The sequence below is a fragment of the Aptenodytes patagonicus genome, chromosome 4, assembly GCF_965638725.1.
Source record: "Aptenodytes patagonicus chromosome 4, bAptPat1.pri.cur, whole genome shotgun sequence".
Classification (NCBI taxonomy): domain Eukaryota; kingdom Metazoa; phylum Chordata; class Aves; order Sphenisciformes; family Spheniscidae; genus Aptenodytes; species Aptenodytes patagonicus.
In genome coordinates this window covers 47,690,542-47,711,307 of record NC_134952.1, presented here as the reverse complement: position 1 = coordinate 47,711,307, position 20,766 = coordinate 47,690,542, and the positions used below count along the sequence as shown (strand labels likewise).

General features: G+C 37.1%; 1 protein-coding gene across 7 annotated transcripts in view; it reads left to right on the top strand.

The window, feature by feature from the left end:
* RAPGEF2 (Rap guanine nucleotide exchange factor 2) overlaps positions 1-20,766 on the top strand; it is a 200,351-nt gene that overhangs the window by 79,026 nt on the left and 100,559 nt on the right. For all 7 annotated transcript variants that reach the window (XM_076336593.1, XM_076336588.1, XM_076336592.1 and 4 more), the window contains exon 4: positions 2,623-2,706. In XM_076336593.1, coding sequence (XP_076192708.1) covers positions 2,623-2,706 — 84 coding nt within the window. The remainder of the gene's footprint in view (positions 1-2,622; positions 2,707-20,766) is intronic.

Below are 20,766 nucleotides of genomic sequence, written 5' to 3'. Positions count from 1 at the left end.
TAGCATTAAGATGAATTTGAATATTGAACATACTGACTGATGCTTGTGAAAGCCAGTGGCTGCCTTTCTCTTTGGAGATAAAGATCCCCAATGAGAAAAGATAGCTAAAGCCCCTTACAAATAGGTGATTTGACAGAAGAATTTAAAATAGTTCATTAATTCTTAAAGGAGAGGGAGAAAAAAAAGCTTGTGTAGTACTAGATTTGCAAAAGCTAAAATATTTTACTATTGGTTAAAATATATTTTTTTATTCTTGTTTCTATTAATTTATTGTTGGAAATGGCTTTCTGTAAAAGTATAAACAGATCGTCTAGATTACTTTTGCTTTAGAGTCATTAAAGCCTGTGACCCCAGGTGAGGTTCTTTTCTGTCAGACTACATTTTTATACTTAGTCAAACTGCCAATTTTTTTTTTTTTGGGGGGGGAACCCACAGAAATTCTTATGTGATAATATAATGCACTGTAATCCACATGGAAAAATTATTGTTGGCATCCTAATAGAGTTACTTCCTAGCAACTTGGGAAATCACGCAGTCTAACAACCATTGCTGAAAATGACTATTTTAGAAACTTTCAACTATGCTAATTAGTGCAGATTATTTGTATTTAGATTGGCATCTACTAAAAAACAGAAACAACAAAAAAAACCCAGCAGACTTGCAGTTCAGCAGCAATGCTGGCTATATGCCTGTCAGCTTAGGACTCATTTGGGGGGGGGGAAGAGTGTTTGAAGATGTGTGACTTAACTCGGGTGCATGTTTATGCTTTTGAGAACAATATTTTCTTTTGTAGTAGTGGTTTTCTTGAGTTTATCTGCTTTAACCTGGTTCTCTGTACTTATGTACAATGTTGATTTTTCTAGACTAACAAGTTTGAGGGCAATACAGGTCCATGTGAGAAGCGAGCATGTGAAGCACACTTCAGAAAAGGCAGCTTGGTGCACTTCAACTATGTAAATCAAGATGGTTTGTTGTTTTAGCTGTGACACCGTGTTATCGCTTCATTTTCTATTGTCTATCAGTATAAAGAAGTATTTCCTGAAGTGTTCATTTTGAAGATGTTAGGTCTTCACTGATCAGTGAGGCTTCAGTGGTTGGGTCATAGGCTGGTAAAAAAGAAATACAGGCTGCATCATCTTAGTCAGTTCTTGTGTCCATGGTCATAGATCATGTCCTCAATTTCCTCTGTTAATTCTCCATGTTTTTGATGTTTGTCCTTTCTCTCGTGGTGGTTATAAAGTGCAAAATGGAAGTGGAGCGTATTTTTAGATTTGACGGTTTGCTTTTCTGCTCTCAGCTGTTTTAGGCCAGCTCCCTCCCTCTCTTTCTAACTTCAGCTTTCCTTTTAGAAAGCGTAATACAGTGGGTGCTGAGGAAATGGCACTCTTGTTTTGAGGACCTCGCTGTGTAGGTACTTCTTAAATTGAAGTTCTTCAAATGAAAAACACACTGCTAACATCTACATAGCCTACTTAGATTTAAGATTGGGTTTTAATACTATGCTGTCATTGTCATTAAAAGATGTGGGCTGTTCTTGCTTGAAGTTAGAACTAATTGTTGCTAAAGGCTTGAGACGTGATTTAAAAAAATGAAGGTGCTACAGATTAATTAAGTAATCTGCATCTCTTAGTGTCACTAGGGACATGGTTTTCAGGTAAGAATGCTCATGCAGTTTGTAACAGTGTACTTGAATCCAATTAGTGAGTTTCTTTGGAAGAAGCAGTAGGGGTGGTAAAACTGAAGTAAAGTGCAGATATTCTCAGTGTTGACTGTCGAAATGGCACAAGATTTCTACTGCAGCTATTTCTAGTAACCTCAAACTGTTTTGTTTTCCTGTCTAAACATTATTTGAACTTTTCCAAGAAGAGTCTAATCCTATGAAAAGGATTTTGTATTACTCAAGGAGCAAGATCTGAATCTACAGTAGAATGAACTGGGCCTGGATGACAAAGTCCTCATCCAGTTCCTTTATAGGATGAAGAGAGGGGAAAAGAAACTCTTTGTCCCTTTTATTGAGAATTTATTCTTGTGCCAGGAAGAGGCATGAAAGGGGCACTGCATAGTAGCAGCAGATAAAATTGACTAACAAATCTGATGTAGGTTTACCATCTGCAAATGTATCCAATGTTGTCTTACTTTGTGGGAAGGTAGACTCATGCCGAAAGGCAAATTTCTGTCCTGAAGAAGAAAGGGTGAAGAAGGAGATGGCTAGAATTGGGAAAGGAAGCCTTATTTATAGAGGGGAAGATGCTACAGTTCTCTTCAGGAAGAGGAAAGTAATGGATTCGACAGAATACAATACAATATATTTACTGTAGCTTGACTTCATTTTAATCACTTTCAATTATCTTTCATTGGATTTGTGCTGTTACCAAATGGACAGATATATGCTTTTTAAATAGTGAAGTAAATTAGATGAGGCATTCTAATAATGTATATATTTGCAGGTGGAAACTAGAATAGTTTGACAGAATTGTTTTGTAAAAGATTGAACTGTGGTTTTCTTCCATAATTTTGAGCATTTTTGCCTCTTTGTTCTTCATACTGTAAATTTGGTAGTGCTATGAGTAACTTAACTCAAGTGTCTTAAACTATGTCCTCTTTTTTTTTTTTTCATTCCAGCCCTGATGATATTGGTACCTGTTGGTATATCCTGCTGTCTGGTTCAGTCTTCATTAAAGAATCTATGTTTCTTCCAAGGAGCAGGTATGTCAGCTATGAATGCGTGGCATTCTGTATTTTAAACAGAAATCATGAGACGTACAGAATTTTTGGAATTAAAAGGCAATGCTTTATGCATAATGAAACACGGAAGTACACACATAAGCGCACTCTTCCTGCCTTTACTAGCTGTGGTAGTTGTTTTATGCCCATAGCTAGAATTGAAAGCCCATTGTTGTGGACAGTGTACAAGCACCCAAAGGGTCATGCAAATGCTGTCAATTTAAAAAGAAAACCACCAAAAACCTGACAAATGGAGTGAAGTACCGAGTAGTCTGTTCCTGTGAGTAATCAAACTTTAAATCATAGGATGCACTAGAGCTTATAATACTTTCCTGAGGCTTTAGTTACTGTGCACAAATCTTCGGTGCATGTTTTAACATATACTCAGTTAATGTTACTGCCAGTTTTGCTACTTCTGTTTAAGATTGTACTTCATGTAAATGAATTTGCAATAAAAAGTGATATTTTACATGGAAAAAGATAAGTTTGAGTGAGATGTTAAAAATTTACATTGCTACAGTAAAAATTAAATTATTTTGAGCTATGGAAAAAAATGCAAATGACTGCAAGGATTTTAGACTACGGTGGCTGAGCTTGATCGTTTTAGTGGAAGCAGAGCAGAATCACTTCAAAATGCTGGTTATATGCATATTCATTCAGGCTACTATAAAAGGCTCCTTTGAAGTAAATAGCATGTAATAAAATTTGTGAAAGGCGGAATGAAAGAATGACCCATCTCTGTATGGTATGATGAGAATGAAAGCACTAGAAACTTCCTTACAGTTTTAAACAGTGGGAAACCAGTTGAAAGCTCATGTTGGTTGGCATATGAACAATTAGATGTTCAAAGCTGCCTTTCAGTGGGAGAGCAATGCTGGGCTTGGGACTTCCATTTGATGATGGTGGCATGTTCTTGGTGTAAGCAAGCGTCTTGCATGTGTAAGCAAGCGTCTTGCATATGTAAGAGGACAGGCACTGCTGATAAAATGATACATTTGATGTGCCATCGAACAGTACCGTGTATGATAAAGGTGCAAAACTGGTTATTGTAAAAAGTAGCACAACAACAGATTATAGGATCCCTGCTGCTGGCAGATGGAAGAAAGTTGTCCCATATGTCATCCATGAACAGGCAATGCCAGAAAAAAAGCTGGCAAAAAGTGCTACCTTTAGATGCCAAGAGAAGAGATATATGATATCTGAATTAATGTAGGTTGGTTGTATATAGTTTGTGGCAAGAAACTTCTGTTCCTTTGAATTACAGCAATACTTGTGCTTCAGACACTTTTTGACACTTGGTGAGAGGTAAGATTTAATAAGATAAACAATGAACTTGTGATTCTTCCTGGAAGAATGAACAGAAAATTACAGGTCCTGTGACTCTAAGCAGAGCATTTAAGGGCTGTTCACCTGGAGAAATTCAGAAATTACATCTGGGACAGTGTCTGAGATCTCCGTGAATTTCAAGTGTGGAATTTGGCATTAGAAAAAGTTTCATAGTTGTGGATGGAGTCAAGTAGCTGCCAAAGCTGCTGTCTTGTCTCTCTTGCATTTGCTTCCCGATTTGTTAATTAACAAAGATAACATAAGTCCATGAAAGCAAAATTAAGAAACTTCAGTTTAACGATATAAGATAGAAAGTATTTCTGGAGAGCAAAACCAGAGTCATTCTAGTGAGAGGCTTTGTGCTCAGAAGCTATAATTATTAGGAGGCTAGAGGAGGGCCTTGTTTAAATTTAGGACAAGGCTAATCAGGATTTTTACTTTGTAAATGAGTAAGCTGCAATATCTGGGCCTTGGGCTCATGCATGAATAAGAAACTTGGGAAAATTGAGAGGGCACACTCTGTATACAAATTTCTGATTTGGAATACTGGTGGGTAATAAGTGATTTTTTTTAAATTTAATTTTATTTTTTATTTCTTTTAAAGCAAAGGCTTGAGAAGAAAACTAAGTTTTTCACCTTTACTTAAGCTGCCAGTGAATTGCTCGCAAGGAAATAGTAAACTGCTCAGATATACAGACTAGGTAGAAGGGACTGATTACCAGCAATACTAAAGTAAAATTTTACAGTGCTCTAGAAAAAAGGGAGCAAGACCTCAAAAGGCTGCTGTCCAAAAAGAACTGATAGGGCGGTATTTTGAAGTCTAAAGAGTAGTGTCAAAAGTGGGCAAAAGGCAGTTACTGGATAACTGCTTGCTTAAACTGACTATTTACACATACAGGGAGTAATAATTTCAAGAGCCTTTTTAAGCATTGCATAATTTGGGAGTCTTGGTGTTTTATTGCTGTTAAGATGAATTTGCTACGCTTTAGCAAATGGAGCATGTCCTGATGCATCATTGACATCAGGTAACAAGAAGAGATCTGAATATTGCCAGGTAGAGATCATCTAATTTTGATCTTGTTTGGCCAAAACACTGTTATTTGAGTACACTTACTGTAAATTTGTATTTAGACTATTTTAGTGTTTTTTTCAAGTTTCATCCATTTGATCTTTGCCCATCTAGAAGGCCACTAGGAAATAATTTTGCAACACGTGAAGCTTGTGGATCAGAGAGCAGCATGGAACTGAGAAGTCTGTGTAGGAGCAGAAAGCAAGAAGTATGTTCCTCTCCTCAAATCTGAGTGACGTAGAAAATTCTTGTTTCCCTAACTTTCTGTTCCCAGAGCTCAGAACGATCAGTACATACTATCCCCCAGTCTCACCATCCAAAAGCCTCATTTTTTTCCTACCTGAAAATTATTCTCTTCTTTGACCACTTAACCCAGCCTGCCCCATGCACCTGCAGTAAATCCCCTTGCACAGGTTCCCTGGGTCGCATCCAGCCCTCCCAGCGGGACCTCGGGAGCTGCCGGTGCCCCTCAGACTGCGGGCTTCCCCTTGCCCCTCCTGCTGGCTTCGCTGAGCTCGGCTTCACTGAATGATGGCTGGGCAGTAGCTGGCCAAATTTAAAATAAAATACATGTTAAACCACAACACCCCCAAGAGTTTCAAGAGCATTTGCTATTCTTGGTTGGATTTCATTCTTTTAAAATGTATGTCTGTACAAGCCAGGGTAAACGTAGTACATAGTTAGGGTAATTCAGCTAGCCACAGTAAATAAATCTGCCTGCAATCTTGGAGGTGTTTTCTCAATCCTGTGCTGAATTCCATCCTACTCTTAACTTTGTGACTGTTGGCATTTGAGCCTGTAAGGAACAGGATGGAGTGCTGTTTTCAGATTTATAGCTGAAACTTGGAAGTACCTGAGTGCATTTGACTGCATATGCTCAGCGTATTATTTGCATTTGGGGCCTCTATTAGCTAATTTAGTTGCACTAGTTTTGGATATAGCATCCTCAGGCTGGTTGGTGGATAACACCGGAAATGCTGTTTTGTTGTGTATTTTATGTCAGGTAAACATTATTTTTATGTTTTTCTTCCAAATCGTTGTTTCCACATTTTTGATTCCTAGTGTTAATACCATTTAAAGCTCTTTGGGGAGAGGGAGTGATGACTAGGGTTGGCAGACAGGTAATACATAGTTGGGAAGAAAAGTGTCTTTTTTTTAAAAAAAAAAGAAAAAATCAAGCAGTCTAAAAGCATAAGAAATGACCACCCCCCTGCTTTCCCACTCAAACCACAAATAAATAATAGTATAGCAGTCTAAAAACAAGCAGCTTTGTAATGTACTATGGTCAAATAGCTGCTAGTTGAAACAGTTTGAAATGAGTGGCATAGTTACTAGTTTTGCCAAAGTTATATAACTTACTGAGTGACTTGTAAAACTACTTGTAGCTAGCTATTTGACAAGTCTTTAGTTCAAAATTAAGAAAAAAAAATTGTTCAAGATGGAATACTGGAATACATAAAGTTCTAAATCAAGTAACTTGTTTTGGAAATTTTAACATCTAAATCATGTCTGTTTTGTGAAAACATCACGAGTATCATTTTATTTCCCTACTGTAATATAGTTTAGCTTGTATTTGTTCAAATGCCAAGCTATCAGCTAACAAACACTGTTCATAAGATAAGGCGGGATTTCATTCAATTAACTTACTATTTTGGGAAAATTTACAATTCAGAGCTTTAAAGAATTTTGACCTGAACAATTAAAGCTGCCATATTTTTGGTGACATAAAGTAAAGCTTAATCTTATTCTCCTATTTAATTTCTGTAAATTGCAACAGTGAAATTTATTCTGACAGCTTAATGAGAGGAAGATTTCCCCCCCCCCCCCCATATTTTACTATTAACAGTTTTCATACTTATTCCTTTTCTTTAACGTGTCAGGCACATATTATGGTCAAACTAAACATTCCTTAATTCCCCCCCCCACCATGACCACCAAAATAGCACAAATTAACGCTTGGTCCCTTCACTGTTTCCCCTGAGCATATGTACCCTGAAGCAGTTCACATGGTGGAATGAGGTTTATGTATGAAGTCCAGAAAATAAATGAGCAGAAAATACAATTCCCTGAAGGTTGTCCTGGCTCTCCTGTGTTTTCATGTGGTCACTGACAGCAGTATTGTGACAGTCCATCAAAATATCTTTTGGAATGGCCTCCAGCATCCCTAGGTCTGCTCTGCGCTCTCATTGCATTTGCTCAGCTGCTGGGACTTCCCGTGTGGTTTTTGTTCCAGGACTTTGCTTCTAGTGTAAATTTTACTGTGATCTTTCATCTTATTTGACTTGGAGCTGCACTCCAAAAATGACTTCTAGATTTCCCACAGCTAACCTCGTGCTTGCCTGTGGCCTCCACGACCAGAGGATGCCACTAACTCTTAGCAGCAGCAAAATACAGAATCGCTGGGCAGTTTTCCTCAGACCGGTGCTCTGGTGCTTGGGTTTTTCTGCTTTTCTCCTAGAATTCTTCCGAGAGCATCTGGGTGGTGTGTGCTGTGCTGCTCAGGCATGCTGCGATGCTGACTTGCCACGTGCAAACCTGGCTTTGTTCTTGTCTTTAACTACTCACTCATCTACGCTCTTTTCTTGCTGTATTCTCTTCTTTTCCTTCCTTACTGCCACACCCAACCATTTTTCCCCTCACCACTTCATATGGTGATGGAGAGCTGCTCTCCCTTTGGCAAGTTCACAACTTTTACATATGAGAGCAATTATTTAAGCTTTTTCCTCTAATTAAAAGATTAAGTTTTGAAGTTGAGAGAACATCTGCTTTTTCTTTCTTCAAAATTAAAAGGGTTGTATCTATTTAAATATTGATGATTTAGCCCTCAGGTCTTTCCTGTACTAAAACAACTTAAAAAATGGAATAAAATATCAAATTCTACTGGAGAGCCATTGAAGAAGTTATGGACTTGTTTTGAATGTGTCTAAAGCAATAACAAAACTCAATTAGTGCAGAAATGATTTGTCCTCATTCAAGCGTGTCCTGATTAACTTAAGAAAGTAACCTCTCAGAAGAAAAATTGTTAGGGATTTTGGCAGTCTCTTATTTTGACAGGTAACGCATGTGGGTATAATAGTGCTGGAGCAGAGCTCTTGGCTATGTACATGCATTTATACAGCTTTATGTATCCTGAAACATGCTTTGTAAAGTTTGTGATGCCTGGGATGTGCTGTTTGGTGTGGTTTGCATATATCTGACTGATGATACATTTGTGTTCTGTGTTTGATCAATCTTTTCAGTGAATAAAATTATATTGATAGCTTTAATCACAACGATAAAATCCTTCCCTCAGTATATGACCCTAATAAATTTGCAGCTTAGTGTTTATTGATAATGGCTATTGCTGGCTGAAACTTACAAGATAACAGAACGAAACTGGTGTTTTAACTGAAAGAGAGCGATACAACTATTTAAACCAAGATAAATTTTGAATTTGACTAAAAAGGGATTTTTTTTTTTTTTTTTTTTTTTTTTTTTTTTTTGCCCTGAGCAGGAAATTGGGAGTTTTAGAACAACGGATTTGGGGGAAGCTCAGGGTTGTACTTTTGGGAGCTGCTGGTTTAGTTATTTAAGCTACAGAGGGAGTTGATCAAGAGCTGTGCTGAGCTTATTGAGCTTTTCTGTTTCTGAGTTTTGCTTATGGCTAAGGATTTACAGCGTCATGATGGAAACACAAAGACCATACACTGGATCTTTGTAAAGAAGAATAACTCCCCAGGTTATGGTTTCAAGTCTATTTAAGAAATTACTTGAAAGTGTATGCTTTGGATTTAGTTTGCCCTCAGAACTCTCGCTCTTTAATATAAAACCTTTTTTTTTTTTGCTGCTAGTTGCTGCTGCTGGATTTTCCCATGACCTGTTTGCTGCTTCGTTATTTCTGTATCCAGCTAGTGCTGTTCTGAAGCCATGCTCATGACTGACTCTAAAGGCTAGTGGGAAGGTATAGAGTATGGTATTGTTGTGGGCTGACCCCCAGTGCCGTCTTGTCTTCTGTCTGGTTTGAATGCCTTGGTTCAGCATTTCAGTCCTATCAACTGAAACTGAGGCGTGGAGTAGAGTGATCTTACGGTTTAATCTAGGAAAGACTGAGATCATAAGCTGAAGAAAGAAGTTGGAAGAAGTAGTGGAGATGTCAGTCCATTTATGACTGAGTGTATGTCTACAATGAATTATTCACAATGGATTTCAAATAGACATCAAGAAAGTAATGCTAATTGCTTTGTACCATCTGCATCTACCCAAAAGACTGTGTATGTCCTTTTGGATGGAGATGTTTACTGTTACCTGCAAGCACAAAATTGGACTATCACAGTGCATGTGATTACTTTTTGAGACTCAAACTCCTGGAGAAAATAAAAGCTTGCTTACAAGAGGGAACATTTTATTGGGAGTGCCTGGTCTGGCCATCTACCTTGAATCTGGTATCCTGGCCAGTGTTATCAGTGAAGCCTGGAGCTCACTGATGTGTGGCATTGCCTTCCTCCTCGTGAGGTGCTAGAGGAGCTGGAGCTGCCATGGATTTGTCCCTGAGCTCAGCTTCCTGAGGGCTGGCTAGCAGGGAGGGTTTCAAGCTCTCTGAATCTGCCTTCCTCACTTAGACACAGTCGCAGTCAACTCCAGATGTAGCTGAATTAGCTGAGCCATAAATTAACGGGGCCTTGTCTCATCATATCACCTGCTGTTACAGCAAAGTTTGTGATGCAGAGCACATGCTCTTGAACCAATAATGTCATCTGAAACTGTCCTTACTGTTTGCAGAAACTGATGTACAGTTTTTAAAATATGAACTGAAAAAGTTTTTTACAGCTAAATGAGTTTGGTGTTATGTACATTTTGCTTTATTCCACCTGTCTCCCGTTCTGCTGAATAATTTAGGAGTTCATTGAGGTTTGAAATTGGTCATCTTCCAAGTGTGCTGCCAGTATCTGAGGTGTTGTGAAATACAAGAGGACGTAGTTCCTAAATGATGAGATTGGGTGGTGTCTGGCGTTGTTCCTGTCAAAACAATTATTTCAACACTACTGGAATTTTGTTCTTGCACAGCTGATAAAATGTTAAGGGACTTAATCTATTATGCTGGCATCTTTTGAAAATAAAAACAGAAATCTAGTGTAGTGGGACTACTGCTACCAGGCTTTCTTCCAAGTTTGTAATGAGGAAATGAGAAGGTAACAAAGAAGCAGAAAGCGTCAAATGACCTGAATAACTTTTAAGTGAGCCTGAATATTTCTGATTCCTCTTAAGACGGGGGAGGTTTTCAGGGATGGAAATGCTCTATCCTAGGAAAGAAGCCAAGAAGCCCTCACAAGCTGACAAATGCAAGCCTTGTACTAGTTTCTAGGTTTCAATCCTAGAGCTACAGACTTCTGTCTGTTTCCATACGAAAGACCTGATCATGGACTTGAGAGAGTCTGGATCACCTACTGATGCTCAGGTGCATTGGTGGAATGTTCAGAACAACTTCATGCACTTTCTATAGGAGAGTCACCATTAATTGGTGGTGTAGAGCTTGTAGATTCAAGAGTCCTTGATCTGGTCCAGTGTTTCATTGTTTGACACACGGTAATTGTAAGCTAAGTCAAGATGGCATTTCCTGCCACTGTTGCTATATGGAAAAAAAAAAAAAAATTGAAGTAGGTTTTTCTTATGTTGTGCTTTATTCAGGTCAATAGTGTTAATCTTCCCCATTGAAACCGCAATTGTGTAAAAATACTAAAAAGTTAAATGTATCTGTTTTAATGTCAAAATTATGCTTAGGAATTTATAATATGGAACATAAAACCAAAGTATTTAATAGTATAAATCTAAACTACTGCTTTTATAGCAAGTCCCGCCTGTGAACCAATTTAGGTTACTTTTGCACTTGCTATATAGAATAAGTGTAATCAAAATTTTTCAGTGTGATATGAGTATGGGATATAGGCAATGCTAAGGAAAACCAATATCTGAGGTAACATGGAGAGTAGAATTTTTCTGTGTAAGCATGAATGTATTTTAATAGCTCAAAGTAACTGAAAAGGACCTTAAGGAAAAAATAAAATTAAGCAAGCAGAGGGGTTTAACAGACTAGATTCATGGGAGATAATCTTTTAGCAGAAAGAAGGCAGAGGAAAGAAGAGACTCTTTGAAAGTAGCTGATAGAGGAAATATAATCTTTGACATCTATGAATGATACTAACTCTCACAACCCATTTTTTTAAATGGTAGAAAGTTGGGGTTAAAATTGGGGTTAAAATTATGGCTATTTAGTGTTTGAAAAATGTGCTGAAATTGTGGGCTTTTGTTTTTGCTGGGGGTGTTTTAGAATGCTCTCTAGGATGGATGGGAAAAACATTCATTCCACTGAAAACTTGTTTTTCCTGAAGATGTTTACGTATTCTCATTGTTGAAAAATTTTGGTGCTTCTTAGTTGATACCTGTTTTCTAAAATGTGCTGCAACAGAACTAGTCTTGAAACAGTATGTTTTTTATTGCTGACTCTTCTCTTTAGCTTATTTTGTGTCTCATTGGTTAGAGAGACCTTTCTAATCCCAGCATTAGGGTTTCTAATGGAGCATGTCACAATTTGAAGTAATTGAGAACAATATCTAATCAATCTTGGAAACATTGTTCATCTTTGCTTTTGCTTTTATTGTTCTTCCATACATTACAATCATGTGATTTTCATTTAATGGCAACAGTTCTCACTTATACTGGTATCTTCTTTGTAAAATTTCAGACTTGATTTTAATATTAAAAAGCTGTTATCTGAAATGATAATAAATTACTTGAATACAAATGAGGATGCAGAAAAAATGAGACCTCTTTCTGAGAAGTTAAGGAGGGGCAAATTCTCTATGTAATGAAGTACGTGGTTATTTCAAAGTTAAATGTGAGACCTGTTATACCTGCATATTCACTACTGCTTACATTGCTAATTAAAGATACCTATCAGAAGATAGGTATCTTTTGCTTTTTCATATTTGATATTGCAACTGGTGAGATGACCTGTTCTGCAATCTGTTCCTTCTGACTCAGTACTCAAGTATTTAAGATTTTGCGTTTTAGTACAAACCTGCAAAGCATCAAAAAAACCTCAGTTACTTGAGAAAACAGCATTAAGAGATTCCCGCTGAGGGCAAAAGGAGGACCGTGTTTGTTTTACATGCTCTCAGGGACCCTGGGCAAGTTTTGTAAGTGTAATGAACCGAGAAGTTATCTGGTCATTGCTTACCCCAAAATAACAACAAAATGAACTATGTGCAAAAATAGCATAAAGAATACCAAAGAGGGAGAAGTATACCCACGTGGAGAGAGGGCATGGAGTGCACTGCAGAGCAAGAAGGTGAGGTTGCTGGTCTAGGTATACTACGCTGGGGAAAAAACCATTTTCAGCAGGGTAGTGAAGTTTTCACAGCCTAGGAAGCAACATTAACTAGTCAGAGAGGTCCATTTTAAATCCTGAAATTGGAGATGATTTATTACTGTTGAACAATTATATTTAAAAGAAGAATATATAGAGTTGGAAGGTCATGCTCACCAAAATTTGTGTATTCTACAGAAAAATCAAGAGGTACCTTAGAGTCCATCCTGTGCTTACAAGTGCAAGACTTACAAGTTTTTTTTGATATATACATATTTTTTTACAAAATGTCCAAGAAAACTCTTGAGGGAAGTCCAATATAAATGTGTTATGGGATGGTTGTTCCTGCATTTACGTTTGGGGTATTTGTGGGGAAGAGCCTTTTCTTTGCCTCATGTGGAACTCAGGTGATCTAAACTTCTATAGACTTATCTTTGGTGAAAGACAATCTTGATAAGCTGAAGTAATGACTTTTGCTTACTTAGTTATGTATTTTCAGGACTGTAGAAAATACAGGCATCAAAAGTGTTGTTTTGATTATTAGCATGATTCTGCTACTATAATTCTTCTACAAATAGTGTTGTTAACAAAATGTTATTCCATACTGCAGTAGACTTTAAAATGTCTAAGAATTTTCTTTCAGGTGATGCTAAAATTTTCAAATGTTTCTGAAAAAATAAGTCCAGGGACACTAGACATAGTATAACACGCTAAGTGAGGGATAATTTATCTTCAAATTACAATGTAAATAGCTAAACCAAAATTGTCCCTATTACTTCACTGTTTTAGTTTGTTTGTTCATTTACAGTTGTAGGGTACTTATTACAAAGACATCTTGAATACATCTGCATTGTACTAAAAAGATTTATGGAAACCAGTTATTGAGGTCATGTGTTTAGCCCTCCATGTGAATTGGTTGTATTGAATGAGTTAGGCATATAAGTGGGGGTGGAAAATGTCAATATGTATGGTCTTATTTTACTGGTAAAAACCTAGATGACATGTCAAGTTATTAATTTTTTTAGTTTTTTTAAAAGATGACAATTTCTAATACCTTAATTATGAAAGTCTCTAGGGGGACTTTAAAATGCTTACTATATATTTTTCAAGGTAAGAAACCCACCTTCATTTAGTCTTTGTATGATGTTGGAAAAAATACTTCTCTGTTTTAATGAATTTCATGAATGTTAATAAGCCATACTGTGTTCAGACAAGGTCTTGCCTCTTAAGTAATGTTTTCCTACTACTTCTCATTCTTTGAGACCATTATGTAGATCTTGTGATGTCACAGTAATCTCCATGGCAACACAGATGTCATTAAGATGAAGGATAAGCAAAGCTGTCTTTATTCAAACCATTCATTAAAATAATTTTTTAAAAAAAAAGGAATAATAAAAAAAAAGTAGTTAGGAAAAAAGCTTTCATCTTTGAATGTTTTCCAAAATAAAATAATATGAGAACTTCTACTTTAAAAATAAAATGAGGGTGATTTTTTCCAAATAAAGATCTTTTCTGTCAGCTGTTCTGATGAAGTACCTGCCTTCTAGCTTTCTGTACTAGAGACACTGCAAAGTTGAACTGCTGCAACAAGCTAAATTTTGTTGTTGCCACTACTACTATGCTCCAGTTTTGTTTATCTAAATATTCTTTTATAGTTATGTATATTTATAAACTATATTTATAGTTTATAAATACAGATCTTGAATTTCACAGGAAAATTTCCTGAACACATTTCTCTTGTTCAGTATATGTGAAAGGGTCATAAAGAACCCTAAGTGGTATTCTAGTCTGGAAAGTATTCATTTGCAGTAAATTTGCAAAACAATTAGTTATTCTTTACAACACACTTTCAGATTGGGTTTTTTAACCATTTTTCAGCTTAACTTGGTTTTAAGGTAACATTATAAAGAGCTAAAGTAAAAGCAACAAGTTTGAAACTTTACTCAATTTTATTTCTTTTTTTTTTACATAAACTAGTCAAGCTCGCTACCATACTCAGTCTTGTAACTAGGTAAAGTTTTAAAATTAACCACACTTTTTAAAACAGTAGTCTGTACTAAAAAAACAAAACAAAACAAAACAAACCACCAAACCTATGTGAAGATCATAAGGCGTATGTGTCAGGCATTGACTGAAGTGACTTTCTCTGGAAGCAAACCTCTAGAAGCTAGCTAATTTCAAATTATTCTCTGTGGGTTTTCTGGAACGTCTTTTGAAGTGCTTTCAGTAGTCAGCTATAAATTACCAGATTAAGGCAATCTCTGATCTGGATTGTATTTGCATAAGAAATAAAGAAATCCCTGAGTATTAAGTAGGTAAAGTACTATAGTCTGTCATCTGTAAGGATGCTAACTAAACACGTTCAAAATACTGAAGAAGTTTACTAAAGCTTTCAGCTGGAGTTCAAATTAACTTTCACGCATTTGTAGCAGGAATTATCTGAAGAGTTAATACACTGTAAACATGCTTATCCTATAATTTTAGTGTCCTTCACACAGACTGGTTAGTCGTCAGGTGTTCTCTGTCTGGCTTGCTGGGTTCTTCCCTGCTTTACACCCTCCTGCTGCAGCACTGGGGTTATTGCCCTTGACACTGTGATTCCTCTTCCCCCGCAGGCAGCGGGTAGGTTGGGTCCCAGATCAAGCAAAGGAGCTGCAGTGATGTTTGAGGCTTTTTCCTCTTGTGAAATGCTCCCCCAAAGTATTATTAAGTGGCATGTACTTAGCTGTGATGTTGCGAGTCCCTTCCCTGACACATGAGCTGTTGTATCAGAGACCGTAAACATCTAAGCTATCATATGACACTGGATAAGTCTGATCATCCTTATCCATGATCAGGATATCCATGTAGTGAGCTCATGTCTCCAGGATTTGCAAACAGTGACAGGTCTGCAAATGCCTCTTCAACTCATAGTCCAGTTGCTAGCATCTCAGCTCTCCTTTCAACTGAAAAGCATTTCTGTAAAGCGGCTATTTCTCTTGCTGAAAAAAGTGCTGTAAATATAGTAACATTGTGAGAAATAAAGAAGTTAAAAAAAAAAAGGTTTATCTATTGATTATTTTGATATGTAGATGACTGCCACGTTTTAATTAAAAATAATATTTAACACAAGTCAAAGAGCAGCTTGGGGATTCACTTGCATACTTACTTACTTTTTCTAAAAGATAGGCACTAATTTGAATGAGAATCAGAAAAGTCAGCCTATGTTATACAGAAGATGAAATTATATGATAAAGATCCTCTGTCTTTCAGTTGACAAACCCTTGCTTTCATAGTTTCCAGTGTGCAGCTTTAAGCGCAGGGAAACCCACTGCTGCCTTCCCTCCTTGCATCATCCCCAGCGGAGGGCTGTTCACGTTAGAGCTGCTCTGCATGCATGAGGGGCTCTGTCTTTTTTTTTTTTTTTTCTTTTTTTCTGAGGGGTCAGAAAATGGCCATGCCAAATTTAGTTTTTGTCAGAACACTTAAGCGTTCCCCTAGGGATGGCTTGTGCATGTACACACACTTCTAAATGGTAACTTTCTTTTTTTTCATCCCTGGCAAGGGCGAGTTGAGTGGAGGAACAGTCTGGGTTTCACAGCACATTCATGTGAAACCGAGCTTGGTTAGAATAAGCCATTAACAGGGGCTGATGTTTTAATTCTAATTTGGACATACCAAAATAAAATGTGGCATTTTTTAATAAAAAAAGATATAGGAGGAGGAACTTGACTGAATCCCTTACTATCTTCCTAAGCGGCAGGTAGAAAACGGTCCCCATTTTTTTCCATCTAGACTTGAGATAACTACTGCTCTACAACATTTCATTCAGGAATTCATTGTGACTGGTTTGCTTTAGAACTAAATCTAACGCGTTTTGGCGTTGTTGCAAGTTAAATGTTGATTATTACATCAAGATTTGACTTTGGGATTTGTCAGAGACCAGACATTCTGCTCATGTTTGCTTCTGTATCAGAGAATAATTGATGCAGTGATGGAAAGCAGCTGCTGGTCATGGCTGAGGTCATAGCGCTGGTATGAGGAAGCAGTGCCATGCAACATGTGCCGGCGGGACGTGCAGCAAACGATCCGTCCAGAGGAACGGCGGCTCCTCTGTGCTCTGAGTTTGAGCAGTGAAGGGTAGAGGGAAGATGGGAAATGCAGTAGAGAGCATTTGAAAGTAAATAGCGATGGTAGTAATAGCATTTGAAGGGTGGGTGCTACCCAAAAGCAAATGGAGACTCTTTGCGTTACATAACTTCAAATTCTAAATATGCTTAACACAGTACCTCTGTACTTAATTTTGGTAGTTTTCTGTCATTCTCCTAAATGTAGATGTCAACTGGAGCAATGTAATTTTCATAAAAAGATTGTGGACACACTGGGTTTATGTAACTTAAGATCTGTTTTTATCATGAATATGTTAAAAGCTTGGGAAACTGAACTGAACTCAAACCTTGTGCTTACCGATTTATTCAGGTACAGTCTAGAAGAGAAAAAGATTAATTTCAGGGACGGTGGAGGAGGGAAAACATTTACTTTAATCTCCATGTATATTTAGATGTCCTGTACCGGCAAATACTGCACAGCAGTGATCTTAAGCCATAGGATTTTTTGTACATCCCATTTGAAAACTTCAGAAGAAGGGTTTTGAATATCTGATTACTAGAGTTTTGGCATAAATCATTTCAAGAATCGTGCATTACGTTTCTAGTTTCAGTATCTGGTAGAAGTTTTTTTTGAAAAAGCAAAATTTATATGGAATTTATTTGCTTGCATAAATGTACCGTGGAAAATTCTAAGAACTTGAGAAACAAGGAAATGTGTTACTTGTTCTAGAGCAAGGAAAAATACATGTCTAAATGGAGTGTGCTTTTTGACTTAAAGGAAATGCCAATTAAATAGACTTTATTCTAAATCAGCAGCTTCATTCCAAATACTGCATTTGCAAATACGTAAAACTATAACAATATTTTGCACTTTAAAATGTGCTGAAGAATACGTACGATATACATGACCATACTTTGTGGAGCTTTCTTTGTGAGACTTAGATGTAGTTTCACTAAGATTTGTGATTCCTATGTGAATTAATTATTGCTTTAAGCTAATGCAAGGTGGTGAATATCAAAAGAAATAAAGGCTAAGATTACATGAGAGGAGAAAAAACTAAAGTTTTGTACGTCCTTTTTGAAAAACAGTTGTCACCAGTGAAATTGGGTTTTCTGTGAGCGATCTTTGATCTTAAAGAGGAAGAAAAGGGCTTTTCACTGAAAAACCTTTTCTTGGTGGTCGTCGTCAGTGGAGTTTTCTTCAGATTCTGCATCACTTTTGATGAATGCATTTACATTCCAGTGCTGAGAAATAACTTTCCATTTGGGAGCTGGGCTGACGTGAAAACAGGAATGTGGAGGCCCCAGGCAAGGGGACGGCTGAATGCTGATAGGGAAATGCTCCCTCTTCAGTAGCTGCCGCCTTTCCTGCGAGCTTTGAAAAGAGCATCCGTGTGCATGTACGAGTACGTCTGGGGACCTGGGGAAATAGATGGGTCACGTCTGGAGAAAACTGCTCTGTCCTCCAGTGTCATGATAATAGTAGAAAGGATAGAACGAGTCACCCTCAATACCTGGAAGTTTTTGGTTGTCTCTATGTGTAAGTGCTTATAAAAATTAATGTGTTGCTTGTATCCTTAGGTGTTTCAGTTAATTGAGGTACTTTGTTGTTTTGGTTTATTAGTAAATCTAATAAATTTGAAGGGGAAGAAATGCAGTCAGCAGTCTTAAATTATTCTCATGGTGCTGTTTGTTAGCCACTGCACTAATTATAGTTTTATAATTCTACGGGTTTTTTTAATGAAAACTGAAAATATAAACTTGGGAAACATGGAAACGCTTAGCTTTCACTTAAAACTTGTCTTCTATTAACCAGCATGTTAAAAACTGTAATACATCTGTTCTTTAGCCAACTGTGTATGTTTTGAGTATAATGAGTTATAAAATGAGATAGGTATGTAGTAAGGTACACTTTCGGACAAGGGAACTGTCATCTACAGTCAGTGTAAACTCAATTTTAGAAGCATTAGAAGGGAAATGAAGTTGTAAATGACTTATGTGGAATAAAATACCTGCTTTTAATACACATAGTGACCAAAAGTGGTGTGGTGTTTTTTTGGTTTTTTTTTTTTAGTACTAATGAATTTATTTGGAAATAATGCTTTTGAATAGTCAAGCAGGAAATTAGACTTTTTGTCAGTTGCTTCAGGGAAAAGTATAGTTAGGGAGAGGTTGCTTGGGGACAATATTTAACCTTGTAAGAGGTTTTGGGTTTTTTTTTATCACCCGCTTTCAAAATTGCTACTGTGAAATGGATTCCTGCAAATGAAATTGTTTTGTGCATCTTTAAAGTTTTTTAAAAGTAGATTTGTATTCACATCATGCATTCAGTAGCTTTGTGGGGAATAAAAGTAACTGTGACAGAAAAGGACTCCAGAAGTGAAATTGTCTCTAGGACAGGTACTGAGGAGAGCATCTGTGAAGTTTAATACTTGGGGAACCTCAAGTCAGAGCTTATGTGGTAGCAGAAAAAAAGTGTTGGAAAAACTGCTGCAAAACAAGGTTCTTTGGGGAATTTAGGTGAGGTAGCAACATCCTAACCAGGCAGCCTTCTGGCCATCTAAATTACTGTTAGAACCTCTACATGTCATACTGACAGCCACCATCGAAAAGGTAACTTTAAACTGGCTGAGCTTCCTTTTGGTGAAATTCTCTCATGCACATCACCGATTTAGAGAAAATAGTTGCAAAGCTGGGATTCTCTCAGGTGCATCACTGACTTAATAGTTGCTGGTTTTAGAAGTTGAAATTAATAAGGCTTAGGTAGGAGAGAAGATTTTATCTTAATGCAATAAGACAATTTTGATTGAAATTATTAAGGAATAATATGATAGAACCAAATGTGAAGTGTATATTATGTAAAATTCTCTACTGTGTTTTAAACAAAAAAATGTTGTTTAACCTTAAGCTCCCTAGTGAAGTCATATATCCACAGGCTTATTTCACACTACAGTAAGGGAAGGAATAAATTTGTCAAATCCCTGGTTCATTGAAATTGGCTAATAAAGGTTTTCTACGTTCTACTTTAGCTAGCCAGTGCTCATGTAGGCTTGTGATAAATCTGGGTAGTTAAACTCACTTTCTATGGTAAGTCTGGTCTAGCATCAAAATTTGGAAAGAACAGTGTCTAGCAGAAGTTACTAAAACAGAGCTGATATTATGAAGATAATCTGTCGACCCTTCCACTGAAACTTTATTTGCTGCTACTGTTTCTTTGTGATACCTAGGATCCTTCAAGCCAGCTTGCATGCCAGCTTGTGGTCCCTCGTATGAAGCTCTTCTGGTATTTTATAAAAGGCTTTACAGCTTGGGCTTTTTGATCAGCTCAGTAAACAGACTGTATTATGTGTTGGGTATTTGCTTCTTTTTACTGCTTACTGATATTTTAAGTAACTTATTTTCAATTAAATCAAGCTTGTTTGGTGGCTTCCTCTGCCTAGTGGCTGGTAGGGATTTCAGGTGGAGAAGAGTGTCACTGAAGTCCTTTTTCTTTGGTCTTTGCCTTTTGCTCTTGTGCGAAGCTCTGAGAAATTAATTCTGATAAGACTTACTGACTTTGATATCGGCCTTCTGAATTGAAACAGTGGGATTGGCAGTGCCCTAAGATACCAGTAGTTTCTCAAAGTTGCATGTCAACAGGTATTTGTATGACCATGTGTAGGTATCAAAGTGTGGTTCTGCAACAGATAGTATGCAATACTGTGATGGATGTTCTACCATAGTCAGAGTTGGATGCTTCTGAAGTGTCCAGACGTAGTGGACAGTGATAAGAGAATTTCCTGATTTTCACTGATTATATGAATTCCTCACTGATGATGAATTTTTGGCAGCAGATTGGAAATCAGGAGGTTTAACTGGCATGGCATATCTGAAAAAAGAAATGCAACACTTGAAAGGTCATTTAACTTTCTTCTGCCTTGATTTACTTGTCTTCTTGCCTACAGTATTTCACAAAGATTACAGAATTTGTTTGCAGCCTGAAGTGCCTTGTGATCTTTGGTCTAAGATAATGTATACGTGTGATGCACTGTCTGTTCTGATAAGTTTTGTGCTGTCATAGGAATCCGAGCAGTACAGCAATGACATGGTTATTTGCTGCAAGAACCAGTGTGTTACTGGGAACAGAAATCAAGAATTTTCTTTATAGTAATTCAGTGCGTGCCTTCTGTCTTAATATGTTGACTACCTGTTCTCTTGTGCTGAAGGGTAAAATCCAA